This window comes from Haliotis asinina, chromosome 1 (assembly GCF_037392515.1).
Source record: "Haliotis asinina isolate JCU_RB_2024 chromosome 1, JCU_Hal_asi_v2, whole genome shotgun sequence".
NCBI lineage: Eukaryota > Metazoa > Mollusca > Gastropoda > Lepetellida > Haliotidae > Haliotis > Haliotis asinina.
In genome coordinates, this window is record NC_090280.1 from 11,765,475 (window position 1) to 11,784,135 (window position 18,661).

Sequence of the window (18,661 nt, forward strand, 5' to 3'; positions counted from 1 at the left end):
ACCAGTGGGGGATTATATAACAAAGGACCTGGACCTCGGCTCCGTGCAGATCGGTGAATACCTGACCACCAAGTACGCCCTATGGTTGGACATGCGATCCACGGATGATGATAAACTGCACGGTAGCGGGCGCCGTATAGATAACGGCAGCGAAGGGATAACCATCCAGATTACTAAGAAGGCTCAACCCGCTGGTAAGTTGAAATTATATCTGTACGTTATTATGGACGCGCAACTTAATATAGACAATGGGAGATTCGTGCAAGCCATCTACTGATGGGGGGTACCCCCCCACACCCCCCAACAATAAACAGTCCCCACTGCCCCACACCCCCCAGGGGTACCCACAACTGCCCACTGACCCACACTGCGCCATAGTGTGCGGGCAGACTGGCTGTGGGAAGACCGTTTTCGTGTTGGATATGTTGGAGGGTTACTACAAGGATGTGTTCGATAACATCGATATCATGTGCCCTACTCTGAGCATGAATAAAACGTACGCGCGACCTTGGGTGATGACGGACCCGGACGTACACAAAATCGACCCTGGAACACGCCTGCAGGACTGGTTGAAAGCTCTTCACGAGAAATTTAAAGGGGAACCGACGCTGTTCATACTGGACGACTGCAGCGCTAATCGCGAGATAACAAAAAAGAGAGACATGCTATCGTACCTGGCCTTCTCCGGCCGGCATGCAAATCACAGCGTCTGGGTGCTAACGCAGAAGTTCAACTCGGTGTTGAAAGACCTCAGGGAGCAGACGCGATGGGTGGCCTTATTTCACTGCAAGGACAGGGATTCGTTCGAGGAGTGTTTGAGAGAGAACGATGTGATGAGCAAATTAGAACGGGAACGGGTGAAGAAACAGCTCGCTGAAACTAAACACGCTAAGCTCGTGCTCAAGACCGACCAACCAGTAGCATATATAGTATGCTAAGCAAAGCTAAGCTAAAGCTAAGCAAAGCTAAACAAAGCTAAGCAAAGCTAAGTATATAGCTATGATATTTGAAGTATTTGTCGTGTGCAACTTAACCTTCATTTCTCTGTGTTTTGTCTGCATCGGGTATTATATAGTTAAAACTAAATCTTACTTGTTATATTATAAGATGGAGTGTGAGGAATTGCTCGAACAATTGTCGTTGGAGGGTTCCCCCACGCCGCCGGCAGGCCCCACTGGGGGTGTGGGGGATTCCCCCAAGCGAGAGAAACTGGTGGCGTTGGCTGTTGGCGGCAAAGCCAAACATTACTTTGGAGACTACACTCCGGATAAAATTCACAAAATGTCAGCCGAAGAAATCGATAAGCTGTACGCTAGATACGAGTCCCGGCTCGGAGCAGAAATGACAAAGACAATAGGATCGGCTATGACCCAGATATACACCGGTATTGTATCATACTTCTTTCCCATTCCACCAGAGCGCCGACTTTACCTGTGGGAAGACCTCGAGAAAGACCCTTTTATCGAACACGCCGTGAGCTCTATCAGCTGCGGGCTGTACCACAAATATGGCATGTTGTTGGCTCCAGTGACGGCGGCGATTATCACGGCAAAGCATTGTCAATTTGAGAGAAAAAATAATAATAATAGTATAGATGGATGCTGCTCCCGAGGTGATACCCCCCACAGTGATGGAAGTGGCCCCTTCACAGGAACCCCCAACAGTGAGGGAAACCCCACTGGGGGAAGTGACCCCTTCACAAACAGTAACCAGACAGAAGAATCCTAAGAGAGTAGCTGCCGGTAAAAAACGGTGGTGTAACCAACATAAAGTGACCAACCCAACCCGACTGTTGTTGGCTGTAGGTGTAACTGCTGCCTTGGCTATCTCGTGGTTATACGTGGGGGTACCCTCCCACAGTGAGCCCCCACCCAACAGTGAGCCCCCCACCCCCACGGTAGACCCGCATATCATGTTATAATTTTAATATTTTATATCATATACATAATGTCTGAGGGGAAAACGTTCGTCAACGACGCATACCACGCCACAGTGGTCGCCAGTCTAGCCGTAGGGTACGCTCGGTTGACTAAAATGGTGCTTAAACAACCAACTATCAAGCTAGATTTCAACCTCCAGGATATGGGTATGCTCATAATGAACCTTGGTATGGCGATGGCCACAAAAGACATCCTAGTAAAACAAGGAATAATACCTGATAATATAATGAAATAAATATAGGGATGGCCACGATAGCTATGATGGTCGGTGGGGCGTTAGTGAATGCCCTGGCATTTTCCAGGAGTAATTTCCTCTTCTCGAAACTACGAGATGATCACGCGGCTGAAATACAGGAAGAAAGGAAGCGGCACAATCTCGCTACTGAGAAATTACAAAGAGAACAGGCTGAGTACGCTAAAAAACGCCTCCAGAGGATCGATTTCATTAATGAACAACTCCAGCGTGAAAACCATGCCGTTCAAACATTCAACGATGTCGATGAAGCAATGAAAGAATACTACCTACTAACTGGTAAACAATTGGAACCGCTCAATAAACCCACACTCGCTCAGTACTACACACCATCCAAGGGACAAATGAATCGTGAACTGGGCTTCATAGTGTTGGGTATAGCAGCTACTGCGTTGGTTGCGAAGCAATTAAATTAAAATACCTATATAAGTAAACATGAGACCCGCTCCATACCGATGCGAATACATACTTATGGGGAAGACCGAGGCCTGTGGTAGGAAATGCAGGAATCAGGGGTTCTGTTGTTTCCATATGGGAAGTCCTAACTACACGTGTTCTGTGTGTGGTATCGGGGTTAAAGGACACTACTGTCTATGTAAAGCTCACGGAGCGAACGTAGTCAGACATCAACTCATCTACGAGAATAAAAAAGGCTACATAAAAGAACGTAGGCGACTGCTCAAGATAGACTCCAGTGCGTGAAAGGGTTACCTCCCTTTACTGTGAAGCAATTAGACATTGGTTCTCTTAGGTGTAAACACTATGTCTACTGTACGCGAGCTGAAGAGGGTCGCAAAACAGAGAGGTGTGATCGGGTATTCTCGAATGCGGAAGTCAGCATTGTTGAGATTACTAGGTTTAGAAGCCCCTCCTACGGTAACACAATTAAAAGCTCAAGCAAAACAGCTTGGATACACGGGTTATTCAAACCTGGGGAGAGCCGGGTTAACCGCATTGTTATCACATGCCCCCGTAGCAAAACCTCCCACTGTAAAACAACTGAAAGCCGAGGCACACGATTTGGGTTTAGGCGGGTATTCCCGTATGAGAAAACCACAGCTTGTAGAATTATTACGACAGAATAGAGCTATTGACCTACAGTTCGTGCGCACTGAGCGCGCTGTAGGCAACTATTTGAGAGGTTGGCGCATGCACGTTGATAGAAACATAGACATTACAGATATCAAGCCTCTGATAGCTGATAAGGTCAACCAGGAACTAAATAACCTAGGAAGTATCAAGTTTCAGATTACAGTGAAAATGTCGCTCGATAAGCAGGTTGGGGGCCCCACAGGGGCCACTGAGTATGTTCAGCCTTACTTCCGAGGTCAACAAGAGGTCGTCACACATACAGAGACCATTGACACATCAATCGATACCAGTTTTCAGCAGATACGAGAATACCTAGAACGCTACACACACTTGGGGTCCGGGTGGGCTGTAGATAAAATCGATAATGTCTATCTAGACATAGCTAACTACGTGCCGTTCAGAGGCGGGTCATACCTAGCCTTGCCTCCCTACTATAGGAACAAACATGCCATAGTAAACGTTAAGAATAGAGGAAACGATTGCCTGAGGTTAGCTATCAGGTCAGCCTTATTTCCAGCTGGCGCTAATTCAGATAGGCTTTCTAGCTATCCCCAAGATGATGGGCTCAATTGGGATGGTATAGATGAACCCACCCCCATATCCCAGATCACTAAAGTAGAAAAACAGAATAATCTGGCTATAAATGTTTTTGGGCACGAAGGTAACACAACAATAGTACACAGGGTCAGCCCGGTGAAGGATCGCCAAGTTATCAATATATTCATGATCCAGCGAGGTGACAAGTATCACTACACATGGATAAAACACTTTAGCAGGCTGTTGTATGACCAATCAGCATACAAAGGAAAGACCCACTTCTGTGAACGATGTCTACATGGCTTCACCCGAGCTGATTTATTAGAATCCCACCGGGTTGATTGTCAAGGTGTGAGGCAGACGGCCATACGAGTCGACATGCCTAAGGAAGGTGATAATATCCTAAAATTCTGTAACCACAAGAACCAAATGTCTGTGCCTTATATCATATACGCCGACTTCGAAGCCTTAGTGGCTGCCGCCGGCGAGGCTCCCAGTGGTAGCTTCACCCACAAGACACAAGAGCATAAAGCCTGTTCGTTTGGATACATTGTCGTCCGTTGTGACGGGGAAACGAAAGCTCCGGTAGTATATAGGGGGCCTGACGCGGCTGAAAGGTTTCTAAAGTGTTTGCAGGAGGAAGAAAAAATTATTAGGAATGCATTGTATAAAATCGCTCCCATGCGTCTGACCCGAGTCGACAGGCTAGCCCACGCTAGTAGCACTAACTGTCACGTGTGTGAATCACCACTTAACGGTGATTCGGTGAGAGATCACTGTCACATAACTGGTAAGTATAGAGGCGCCGCTCACAACGCGTGCAACCTCAAGCTTAAAATCAACCCTAAGACAATAAACATCCCCGTTGTCTTTCACAACTTGAGAGGGTACGACTCACACTTGATCATGCAGGCCATCGCGAAAATCGATGGTAATATAACGTGCATCCCCAACAACATGGAGAGATACATCTCCTTCAGCTTAAACGGACTTAGGTTCATTGACTCGTTTCAGTTCCTCCTGTCGTCACTCGACAGTCTGGTCAAGGCCAACAATACCTTCCCTATCACCGATCGATACACAGACGCCGAGACTAGACCCCTGCTTATGAGGAAGGGTGTGTACCCCTATGAGTACATGGATAGTTGGGCCAAGTTCACCGAGACCAGACTACCCCCTATTGACTGCTTTTATAGCAAGCTGAATGAGGCGTCCGTCTCACGAGATGATTACTCGCACGCGACTAACGTATGGAATAAACTGGGTTGTAAGAACCTGGGTGATTATCACGACCTGTACTTGAGGACAGATGTACTGCTGTTAGCCGACGTGTTTGAGACGTTTAGGCGGACATGTTTCAAGCAGTATAAACTCGACCCCGCATGGTATTACACCAGCCCAGGTCTGTCGTGGGTTGCCTTGCTTAAAAAGACCGGAGTTAATTTGGAATTGCTCACAGATTACGACATGCACCTATTCATTGAGAAAGGCTTGCGAGGTGGGATTTCCATGGCATCCAAACGATACGCGAAAGCAAATAATCAATACGTGAAAGGTTACGATCCTAACAAACCAACCAATCACATTCTCTACCTCGACGCAAACAACCTGTACGGCTGGGCCATGAGCCAGTATCTACCTACAGGGGGATTCGAATGGGTACCCCATGTTGATGTTATGGGGGTTGCACCAAATTCGAACAAAGGGTATATCCTCGAGGTTGACTTAGAGTATACCAAGGAATTACACACATCACACAACAGCTACCCCCTGGCCCCCGAACATATGAGGGTTAACCCAGACTGGATGTCTGAGTACCAACATAACTTGTCAGGTGGTCGTGTGACAGACGTTGAAAAACTCGTGCCTAACTTAATGAATAAGACCAAGTACATCGTTCACTATCGCAACCTACAGCTGTACCTGTCGTTGGGTATGAGGCTGACCAAAATACACAGGGTGCTCATGTTCGACCAGAGTCCATGGATGGAGCCCTACATCAGAATGAACACAGACCTACGAAAAAAAGCCACCAGTGATTTTGAGAAAAATCTCTACAAGCTCATGAACAACTCGGTGTTTGGTAAGACTATGGAGAACCTGAGGAAACGCGTGACCGTGAAGCTGGTTCGGTCGAGTGAGGAAGACAAGCTCAGGAGATTGATAGCCAGTCCGGCATTCAACCGTAGTAAGATATTCACAGACAACCTGGTTGCCCTACACATGAAGAAAAGCCACATAAAATTCAACCGGCCTGTTTACGTGGGGATGAGCATCCTCGATTTATCCAAACACCTGATGTACGACTTTTACTACAACGAGCTCAAGAAACAGTACGGCGACAGGTGTGAAGTGCTGTACACTGACACGGATTCCCTGCTGATGGAGATTCGAACCGAGGACGTGTACGAGGACATGAAAAAACACCTCGATTTATACGACACCAGCGACTACCCTAAGACCCATGCCCTACACAGTACGGTAAATAAAAAGGTCCTAGGTAAGATGAAGGACGAGTGTGCTGGCACACCCATAGCCGAGTACATAGGTTTGAGACCTAAGATGTACTCCATACTGAAAGCCGACAATAGTGAGATCCGGAAGGCTAAGGGGGTTAAGAAGTATGTGGTGAAACAACACATCAAACACGCCAGATTCAAGGAAGCCCTGTTCAAGACCCGTACCTTTAGACATAAAATGAACACACTTAGAAGTGATGGACATAAGATATACGGACTGACTATAAACAAGACGTCCCTGTCGCCTATGGACACGAAACGTTGGATAGCTATTGATGGGATAAACACATACGCGTATGGACATGAAAAAATTTGAGGCTATTTACTACAGCCCGCGTGGGTACTGGAAAGGAGCTAGCGCAGTAGATAAGCTAGCTAAAATAGCGCGAGTACCCCCGGAGGAAGCCAAAGCGTGGCTTGAAAAACAAGCCCTGTGGCAGATCTATTTGCCGGCACCACGCTACGTGCCTAGAAGGAGGTTCGGTATTAACATACCTAATAGCGTTCACCAGGCAGACCTACTGTTCCTACCCCACGACAAGAGGTACAAGTATGCCTTAACCGTAGTGGACGTAGCCAGTCGTTACAAGGAAGCCGAACCCTTGACCACGAAAGATTCGGCTCAGGTAGCCAGAGGATTCGAACGCATATACAAACGCAGCCCGCTGACGTGGCCAACAGAGCTGCAAGTTGACCCCGGACGGGAGTTCATGGGTGCCGTGTCACAACTGCTAGCCAAACACGATACAAAGATCAGGCGTGGCACGGCCGGAGCCCATCGCAGCCAAGCCATAGTTGAGAGATTTAATAGGACTTTGGCTGAGCGCTTGTTTGGCCATCAGTATGCTAGGGAGATGGCCACCCCTGGAAAACGATCGACTGAATGGGTCACGAGGTTACCCAAGGTGGTGTCGGCAATCAACCATGAAGTCACCCGTCTCACCGGTAAGAAACCGGCAGACGCTATCAAACTAAAATCAATAGTTGCAGAGTCGGCCGCTCCATTGCGTGGGAAGGAGAAACAGATACCAGATAGGGCCCTAGTGAGGTATCTATACCAGCCGGGGGAACACGAGGGTGATAGCCGTAAGCGGGCCACCGATCCTATATGGTCAGTCAAAACTTACAACATAAATAAAGTGGATATAAAAGCCGACGAACCTAACTTGTACTACTTGAGGGGTGGGCCGGGTAGGGGGTTTGTAAGAGAAGAATTATTAATCGTACCGTACGGCACAGTGTTACCTCCAACCAATACACGGTAAACTGTTTCATAGACACCCAACCTTTTTGTAGTAGGGGTAATAGTAGCAAGATCTAAGGTCCCAACCAAAGCCTTATTTAGTAAATAAGGCTTTGTAGAGACATTTCTTGAAAGTGAGCCAAAACCCCTATTCCCTATACTACTCTGAGTGCATTGCTGAATTATTACGGTTATTATATTAAGTTATTGATATGGTAGGAAATTAAGACTACATTTGGCGATTCTCAGTCAAACTTCCACCAAAGTCACAGTGTGATACTAAATGCTGACAAATTAGCACAAATTTACAAATAATGCTGTTAACAGCAGTAGGCACAAATTTACAACTGACAGGGCTCTACGGACATAATTTTATTTAGTTGACCTTTGACTAGCAAATATTTTCTTTTACTAGCCAAATAAAAAATTTACTAGACAGGCACATGTAGTGGTATTACACCTAGTATTTTGTGAATAAACAACTACAATTCCAACCAACGTTTTGTTTTATTTCTTCACTCTGTCCAGTGATTCAAAAACAAACTATGAAAATGATTACTTTTGCAGGACTGGGTATTCAGGATCTTAAGCTTCAGAATGACATGCTGTTTCAGAAGAATTTTAACCTTGTCAAGTGTCCCTGTATCAAAAAACTTCAATTAAATGCAGACATATTTAACTACTGACTAAAGTTTCCTGCTTTTCTGTAACTGCCACTGAGAGCTCAGATTTTGTCTTCACACTTTGGTTTCACAGCCATGTCGTAACAGTGAAACAACACTCTGGCCCATATTGACATTCGCTCCATCTGCACAAAAACCAACAATTCTAGATGTCAATGTTTCATCACTGATTCCCACTCTTGAAAGAGCTGATTTAGTAGCAGAGATAACAACCTCAGCATGACCATGTTCGATGGCAATAACTTCAACAAGTTTATTTTCTGCTTTGCCATTTAATACTGTTCTTACATAGATCACTTCATTTTCTGACACAGAAGTGTCTGTGTCACCATCAATCATAACTGATAAGTAATGTGAGTCATTGATAAAGTCCATTGTCTCATCCCTGATTGTACTTGCAATGGTTGCCAACATTTCTCCACACCTAACATCATTACTGTAAGCAGGTGTCACCAGGAGCCCATTTTTATGCTGAAGCAACAGCAAAGGTTATGGTTTAGTAAAAGACATCTCTTCCTTCCCTATGCAATACACAGTGTTAAACTTTATTGTTAGATCTGTGAGATCCTTTTCATTAGACTTCACTTCAGCCTCCAAAAATTGTTTTGCAATGGCTGAGGTTTCAAACGATAGTTTGCCCGATTTATTAACAATATGATCATGGCACTTTCTATGTCTCACGCTATTGCTGTGAGCGAGAATGTTTTCCATTTGAATTTGTTAGTTCCATCTGCACAGTCTGTGTTGCCTGCCAAATGACGACCGACTTGTCGACAAAAGTCACAATGCATTGTATTTTGTTCTTTGTCATAACGAAGCCATGAAAAAATTGGCAGCCAAAGTGGTCTGAATAATCACGCACATAAACTGATGACTTACTTTCTTTCTATGTTTCAACCTTAGACTGGTTATCGTTTTGTTTCTTTTCACTGACAACTTGAGTTTGTTCATTCAAGATATTTGTTGTTTTGGGTTTGGAAAAATAGGCCGATATCGGTCTAGAGTTTGTTTTCTTCGTTGCCATGATTAAACACGGAAGTATAAGGTTGCTGCTTTGCACATGTTCACCAAGACGAATTGAATTTTGGGAAACCTAATTTGCTTATGGCTTACGCCCTTAGCGTATTTTTGACATAAGATGTCTATATATAGAGTGTAAAAACTAGGTTAGCAGATTTGAGCATGCTCGAGGAATGAATCTTGGGATCTCATTTGCATTCGCTTACCTCCCTTTGTTTGACCTAGATGTCTATTTTTGGAACCGCGGAAATGAACTGAATATCATGATGAATGAAAACTGCAATCGTTTTAAGAATAATGTGTTGTTATTATCTGAGGTAAATCATTTAAAGATGGAAGTTAATGACACCAAATGTAGCAGTTGCCATTTCATAACTGTTTTAGTATTTTTAGTCGCCACTTCGAAAATTCACTTGCATATGCGACTATTTCACTCGCAATGTAGAGCCCTGACTGAAGATAATCCAGAGCCAAATCCCAGTAAGATTAAGAATGGTGATTTGAGTGATGATGTTTTCACAAGTAGTGGTTAAGATTCAGGGTAATACAATGTGCTCTGTGACTCAGGTGCTAGTTTGAGCTGCATGAAATAAGATGTTTTCTTATCTAACGAGAGTGAGAACACATTTCCTATTACAAAACAAGTTGCAAGGACATTGGTTGGAGCAGATAAAAATCAGTTATATGTATTAGGTATATCTTAAGAATTGGCCATTCAACATTAACTACAGGTATTGTCAGGTTTAGATTTTTTCGAAGAAACAAAATTGCCATTGACATAAGTCGCAATAGACTGACTCAGAAACATATACTTATGGATTTGGAATGGCAGAGTTCATTGCTTGTTCTTTTAGCAAATAGTGTGTCTAGTACAGACACACTATTACATGTTCATGTGGATGACCTGAATATAGAATTAAGGGTTTGTGAACCAACTGAGCCCATTACAGAATCTTTACATGTGTATGGTACTAGATGTATTACTCCACCTGAAAATCAAATTGAATCATTCAGATTGATGAATGCTACCAGTCATTAAGTCGTTAAAATACTCACTTAGGCAGTTATAAAGGTAAAAGAGAAAGTTGTCTTGGATAATATGTAAAGTGAGACCAGTACAGCAAACACACTATACAAGTCGACGCAGGTGACAGTTCTTTACCTATTAGTCACTGTGTAAGAAACTATGTGACATGTCCTAACATGGTTTTGGCTATGCACTATGTACTTGCCTCCATGTTGGATACACAAAGTGACCTGTCTTTACAGGTTGGTTCACCAAGTGACAACTCATCCTTCTGAGTAGCCAGTTGGTGATGCAGGTGGCAATGTCATATTGTTTAACAATGAACACATAAACACCATACATGTCAGTGATGACATATGCATGTCAACAGGTATGACTACAGGTGAGAGTTTAGGTATGTCCACAGGTATACCATCAGGTGTTCCAGGTGTATCAAAAGATGAATTAAATTAGAAAAGTAAATCGCAGGTGGTACCACAGGTGCAGTTACACCTATGTTTCCTGATATCTTACTTGAATCTCAATTTGACAATATAATAGTTAAGGCAGGTGAATAAAACTTTTCGTAGCTGACGCTGACATGACGGACAAACTATAGAGTGTGTCTCAGTTTTTGTAGATGTGAAAAGGGGTTAAGGGAAACTCTATCAAACTCGCAGGGACTGTGGTATGAAACCAGTAATGCAGTGGATAACAGACAAATCAAAGCAGTAGACAATGTATGCTGTCTCACAGGGGTGAAATGCACAAGGTCAAGTATCTAGATGTCTTAAAAAGTGAAATGGTCCTATGGGAGTTTTTCCCAGCAGAAATAGTGGAGGATTTCCACTTCAGAAAGACGATGAAGGGAAAAACAAAACGGAAGCACAAGTCCAAAAGATAAATTCCTAAACATGATGTTCCTAAACTCCGAGTATAAGGTAGCTACATATATTTTTAAGTCCCGATATTATTATGACACGTGTCAGTCTATATGGTTACCCAAAGTTATGAAAATAGTTATGGAACAGTCGCGGAGGGACATGCCCGCGCACACGAGTATTGATGTATATGAAGCAGAGGGACATTCCTGCGTTTATGAGAATTGATGTATATGAAGCAGAGGGACATGCCTGCACTTATGAGAATTGATGTATAGGAAGCAGAGGGACATGCCTGCATTTACGTGAAATGATGTATACGAAGCAGAGGGACATGCCTGCATTCGTGGTATATATAAAAGCTCAAAAGAGTCTAGAGATGACTGACACTCTCTAGTGTGGGGTAGATGAACATCTACCTCAGGTTTCTGAACGATGACGACAGTCAAAAGACTAATGATGAATTCATTGGGACGAAGGACAGAGTGTTGATCTGTCTCGTAGCCTGGGTGAAGACCTATAAATCGGTCGTGGAGTGTAAGCGGAGGCCAATTACATCGATGGGTGACAATTTTTTTCTCGCCTGGTCAGAGGCAGTTGTATATGAGACATACAGAGGATTCAGCTGAATATAAGTAGAATTAATTGGTTGATAGACCAAAACAAGGGACTAACATAGGAAAGATTACCTATGACCGGGACTAAGAGAGTGAGTGAACAAAACAGTTTACCATTAAATATGAAAAAAGGCCTTTATGATAAAATATTTGACTGACCCACGAGTACTGCAAGTTATTTTCTCATGAACAGAGACAATACGCGCTGTTCTACGGTCTATTTGATGTAGTAAACATCCCTTGTGGGAGAGTGATATGTTGTATGGTATATTGGTGATGACCGATTGGGATTGTTGGATATTTGTTTACTTAGGAGAGATATTGACTCATTTGGATAATCCGATAAGGAGAAGGAACAGAGTGTTTGAAATCAGGATGTTTTTTTTGTATGAAATTGTTGATGTTCCATGGGACCTTTCAGCTTCAGAACTTCAATACACCGTTGACAACAGAACTAAGTACCATTGACAACATGCTTCTTACATACCTATAAATTTCACTGGGGTACTATCTTTAGTCAAAGGGGAGTGACTTATCTTTATGCACCAAAATCCACAGTATCTTACATTGGTAACAGAATTTCATGAAACTGTAAACTTCCAAAGGATAGGAATACTCAAACACTACACAATTTCGAAGGTATATTTCATCAGTCAGGACAGTACTGTTTATGTCACAATGATGCTCACTGCAACATCCAATGACAAGGCCACTGAACCTTATCAAGTAAAGTCATTCCTGTGAGTATTTTCTTTTACTAGTTTTAGTCTTTGAGAGTTGTAAAACTAGCGAAAGAGAAAATAATAATTTACCTACACTCAACTGGTCATCTCTCTACTGATAACTAGACTCTGATAGGGGACATGCTATGGCTATTATTAAACTTCATATCTTTTATCTGGACACTTAATTGGACACATTATTTCATTCATGTTCGTTTCACTGATACATGGACATGAACAATACCCAGTACTTATTAATGAGTCAGGTAGATTTTCTGCTCCATCACCTTGTGTAACAGTAAAGACAGAATACGTAAAGTTAAATTCTTGTTAAGTTTTTTTAATACAAGAGAACATTGCAATGATGTCAGCACATGGGACTTAGAAAAGAAACTCACTCATGATAACATATGTGAACTCAGACATACTAGTGTCCTCATGTATTAATCATTCCATATTGTATTTAAATGTTGCATGCTTTGTGAATTTATAATCAGAATGTGTAAAATGGTGTTGTAAAACTATTGTAGTCTGTGTGAAGAGAAAAATGTGAAAATGTTCAAGAGTCCAAACAAGAATTTTTACCTGCTTTTCGATTTATACTGACCTTACAACACATCTGCATTGGCTATGTTCACTGGGTTACTGTTTCAAGGTTATTAATTATTAAATGACTGTTTCGCTTCTCAGATAGGTATAACCAAAGACAGATCCTATCTGAGACATTTAGTCTCACTTGTATTTTGGCATTTTGAGTTTTCAGGTCCTCAGAGATATAGGTATTCTATTGATATTTCTTACTAATATTGTATCATTTATGTATATCTTAATCTTTGCTATTGATCTGGATATGATGTTTCTACGTATCATGAAACGTAAGCCATTTATCAGTCGCATGGGACATGCTCTCCAACAGGAGGGGCATGTATAACCAGGAATTTTAAAATACGTTTGACAAATATTTAAGGAAAATTTGAAGTCAAGTTAGGAAAGGGTCAATGTACTGGGAAAGTGCATTGATCAAGTAACCAAATTTTTATGGATTCACTTTTCTTGGTCGAATGGTAAATCCTCTGAAGTGACATAAACTAGAACCTTGTGGTTCTACATGATTAGGCGAATAGACATTCGGATACTAATAGTCAGTTTGTCAATAAAAGGAACACAAGGGTTCTGAAATAATTTGTTTAAGTATCTTCTGGCGCCTACCAGTCGGAAATATTATTTAATATTTTGTCAGATATGTCAGTGTTTGGTTGATAGATGGCTAAAAGTTGATTAACGAAGATATTTTATACTGGAAGAATTTGATGGTACCGATAAAGTTTCGGAAAAGGACTAATGAAAGTAACTAATTATTAAGATTGGGTATGAGTCATATTTGTATGACGTAGGACATTATTTCGGTCGGAGGAGCCTAAATTGTCATGTCTTCTATTTTGTTAGTTGTCCGGCGAGTGGTGCACGCCCCACTGGGTTCTGGGCCCCACTGTTGACTTGAGAGGTTCTCTCTGTATATTGAGAGAATGGCTCAGATGAACTTATAGTATCAGAAGTTGTGTAAGAAACCAACGAGTTCTTCCAGGACCTTGTAAACTAATGTTGTGCTTAGACCAGAAACTAGGAAATATTTGAGGACCTTTGTTTGTGAAAAACCATTCCAAAAAAATAAAAGGACTTGAACACCAAACTGGACTTAACCTTGAGTATACCGTCTGACTACATCATCCCCAGAGAAAGAGTGGAGGAAATACAGATTGCCTAGGGAGAAGGGTATAACACCCCGACACCCTCAGGTAACAATTCATTCAAAAGGGAATTTATCTGGCTTTATTTCAGTAAGAATTACATTTTAAAGAATGCAAAAGTATCGCGAGAACACGTGTTAACATCAGCTGTCCTCTTAAAAAATCTACTTTGATACATTTTTGTTCACATTAATAATTAATTCAGATATCTTATTGCATGTGGGGAATGGAATGGACATTAACAAAATGTTAACTGACACTGCCTTCAAAAATAGAGTGTAAAACTCTCACAAAGCGTTCTAAAACACCTGCCCTGTTTTGTCAAAATAATAAGATCAACAAGAAAGAAAAAAGTTGTGGAACTGTAATCCTCATGATCAGATCAGCAATATGCCAAATTTTTCTCACACCTCAAATACACCCTAACATTTTGTTTTAGATTATGGAACTATCACTATTACTTGCAAACACATTTCACCTGATAGTATATTCCCCTCATATGAAATGTCATATTTTTCACACACCTCAAATACACCTTAACAATTTTTAAGTCATAAAACTGTCACTATTACTTGCATATACGTTTCAAGTAAAGGTATGTTCTCCTTCTAAAAAATTAAACGAATGTGTGAAAGAAGTTTTTATTGGCACAATTCAGTCTATCTTCGCGGTGAATCGAGAATAGAAGCCAGTGAGTTATAACATAGCGACTTGAAACTTTACTACAAATCTGCTGTCCTAATATGGACACTAATACCAATTATTTGACTTAACCCGAAGTGACAAAATAGTTAACCTATCTTCTACATTTTGGATTTCAGTTGTTACAACACTCTGTGAACTTAATCAACTGTTGAAAATAAACCGGGCTCAATCTTAAATACTATGCTGCCACCATATTGGCTACACTGGTTTCGTAACGACCCGAGACATACGTTCAGCGGCTTTTCAAGCAGTTTCTTCTCCCCCTCTAAATAGGCTCCCTGCTATAATTCATAAATTCGTTGTAAACTTTTGACTGAAACAATAAACAGGCTGCGGGACAGTTAAACACAGCTGAAGTTGCGCTGGGAACGAGCCAAGTCACTGTGTGGGTTGGAACATGACGAGGCACATGTTAATTAGTAATGGTAAGGGAGTGACCACATCCCTGTTGTAGATTATATGTGATTAACCTTACGTGGTACATGTATTTAAATCGTACTGACTGCATAGCCCACGGGTGACTGTAGTAATTTAATCTGTTAAGAGGCAAGTCTAGATAACTGGACAGACGCTATCATATTTATAATTTTTTAGAAATTATTTTGAACATTATTATTAACTTTAAGTAAATCGTTAAGACTTTGGTATACATCAACATAGAATTATTGTTTTTCTCCATTACCTGAAATGGCAATCAGTAGACACATCACAAGGCGTTCCATTCCTGAAGGCAGCTTGTTGCAGATACATGCAGGGCTAATCTAAGGCATTTCATATTCCACTTCCTTGTCCAAAATAACGACGACTTTGACCCTACGTGCGATGGTAAGTCCAATCTCGTAATACAGACAATTTCGAAGTAGGTTTTGTCGTAACTTGCAAGAACAATTTGCGATTCGGGCTGCGTTTCAACAGCCTTGAATCCTTGAATCCAGGCGTCGCTATTTTACAACCTATTTTACACCCTCTCAGGGGACATAAGCATGAACTAGTTTTATCGACTGGACTGTTTTCGAGGGAGGTAATTCACCGTCTCTGCCTGTCTCCCGTTTAACATTACAGACGTTCGGAGTCAGTTGACAAACGTCAGCCCAGCCCACCGGTATTTCCACCGCCAAGTGCTACGTGTAATCACAGCGTATATGTGTTGGTGTTGTTTATCTGTACTAGGTCAGATGTGACCGGCGTCAGGTTCAGAATATGAACATGTTGCCGGTGTGAACTTATTGCTATTAGTCAAATTGACTCCAATAGACAGTACCCAGCTGCTCTAATGGAAGCGTTGTTAATTAAATTCCTTTCTTGGTACTATTGTCTGCAAGAAAAAAATTGTAAGAATTCTTTGTAATGTTGTAATATGAATTATAATATTTATAAATTGATATAAACTAGAATTATTTAAAAAACCCTAACAACGATACTAGAATAGAGGTTTCATAAATACACTGAAAGCCTCAAAATTAAGTACAGTTACAATATATAAGGCTGAATCACTTGGTGTTACCTCTGTTAATTTGCGGACGAAAGAATATGGGGAAATGGAAGGTTAAGGGGAAGGAGAAATGTTCATACCTTTAATATTGGTATTTGAACAATTCTAAATAATATATATGTTAACTCATTCATTTAGGTTTGTTTAGTAATGCTCTATGGTGTTACGATATGCAACATGTTTTTGGATATACTTGCCACTGTGCCATACAGAAAAATGGTTCTTTTAAAAATTTGCTTTTAACTCACACTGTTGTAACTTTTCACGAATTGATTATAAACCTCAGTTTCATTTCATGATTGGAAAGCATATTGCTAGGGTTTGGTGTTGCAAACTGTTCCTCACAACTGTGAAAGTAATTCCTTCGTAGCACCCATAAGTATGGTATATTGTCTTTAACACAAAACAGTTTGACGTTCATGAAGGCACTCGAACAAAGGGAAGAGGAAGATATTACGTGTAATATATTCTACAGTTCTTTCACTGGTCTGTCGATTACTAGTTTACAGTACTAGTAACTTCTAGTAACTACTGATGCACGAACACACTTTTTATATTCATAACTGTCGATTTATTTTAAACTGATTGGACAAAAAGGTTTAAATGTTTGTCACCTGTCTTTCATGTGATTGGATACATGCATCAGAATTATTTTAAATTGAGTGGATGAAAGGTTTAAATGTTTATCACACATGTTTCACGTGATTGAATACACACATCAAAATTGGTATTGAAAATGACACTTGTTACATGATATAATAGGATCAACTATAAACAGATGTATCAAATTGTACTATCATTAGAGATTTCTTAGAACTCTGCTCTCCATTCGTTCTATTCGCCTCAGTGTTAAAAAAACATTTATTTCTATATTCAACGTCCTCATAAATGAGCGTGTAAATGTTGTCAAAGTCTAGATTTGTGGCAGTTCTTTGTACTCTCGCCTCCTGAAGTATACTGTCATGTGAGATATCTGCCAAGGCTTCATCGAAATAGGTGTCCACACATTCTTCCGGATCCATCATGAGACAGTGGTGATGACACTGGGACGGGTGATCGATCTCACACCCATAACATCTGTTAATGCGCATCTCATTTACTCTCATAGTAGTATAGAGGCCTATATGCTCCCACATTTGACCTAGTTTTTTTGAGTCAAAATCTATTTTTAGAAAATGAGTCACTCCTCTCTATTGTATAGGGAGATCTATTGTGTGAACACCTGGTGTGTGTATGTTTAGACCATGAGTCACTCCTCTCTATTGTATATGGAGATCTATTGTGTCAACACCCGGTGTGTCTATATTTAGACCTTCAGTCATTGTCTCATGCCTGCATTGTGATCTTTAGTGCCATCGCTTGGTGTGCCTGTATTTAGAGCATGATATACCTCCACACATCGGTGCAAACAACATCTAAGGGAGAACAGCTTACCTCGTGACATCTATAAGAAATTCCTCAACACAGATATGTCCATGATAGATCCATACATACATCCATTGTATCCAGCAGCACAGTGTCACTTAGAATAGTTCCATGAAATATCCAGGTATGTCCATGAATGGACAGATCCAATATTGAGAATATATCCAGCATGTCTAGATGTTTGAAGGGGTTGGGACAAGTAACTCATTCATGTGAAGAAACAGATTAGGTATGACTGTACTCCAACAATGAATGAATCATTTACCCACCCGTAAGTCCGACCGACAGCCATGTAAAGCTATGTTTACGATCCACTGAAGGGAATCCCCTCTCCTGCCCAAGCATGAAGATTAAGAAAACATGAAAACATTAACTTGTAAATAACATCACATACATGTTCCCGAGTGTTCGTGTTAATCTTTCTTTTCATGCGCGACAGCCTCCGCGTGAGGTGTATTTGCCCATAACATTGAATTTCAATGAACCATGAAGCATGACGGCCCTCGTGCCCAACGTGAAACCAGGTCATAGATCGCGTCCCCCAGCCGCCATGTTGAAACCCAATGACACTTTTCATATTATATAAATGAAAATATTGAAAATCATAGTTATTATCGTTATGAATGCAGAATACTGTTTATTAGAATCCCTGTAGAATCGCTATGCATACAGAATATTAGAATCGATGTAGAATGAGCCACATGTGTTATATCAATGCAACACAATGATGTGAATACACTTTGGTGTGTCATACAAATGTACATGATATACACTATTT

The 18,661-nt window shown here is 41.3% G+C and overlaps 1 protein-coding gene across 1 annotated transcript in view; it reads right to left on the reverse strand.

Moving 5' to 3' along the window:
• LOC137287108 (contactin-2-like) overlaps nucleotides 1–16,125 on the reverse strand; it is a 349,511-nt gene extending 333,386 nt beyond the window's left edge. Inside the window, exon 1 of the mRNA XM_067819247.1 lies at nucleotides 15,649–16,125. Coding sequence (XP_067675348.1) covers nucleotides 15,649–15,688 — 40 coding nt within the window. The 5' untranslated portion in view covers nucleotides 15,689–16,125. The remainder of the gene's footprint in view (nucleotides 1–15,648) is intronic.
• Between the last annotated feature and the right edge of the window lie 2,536 nt (nucleotides 16,126–18,661).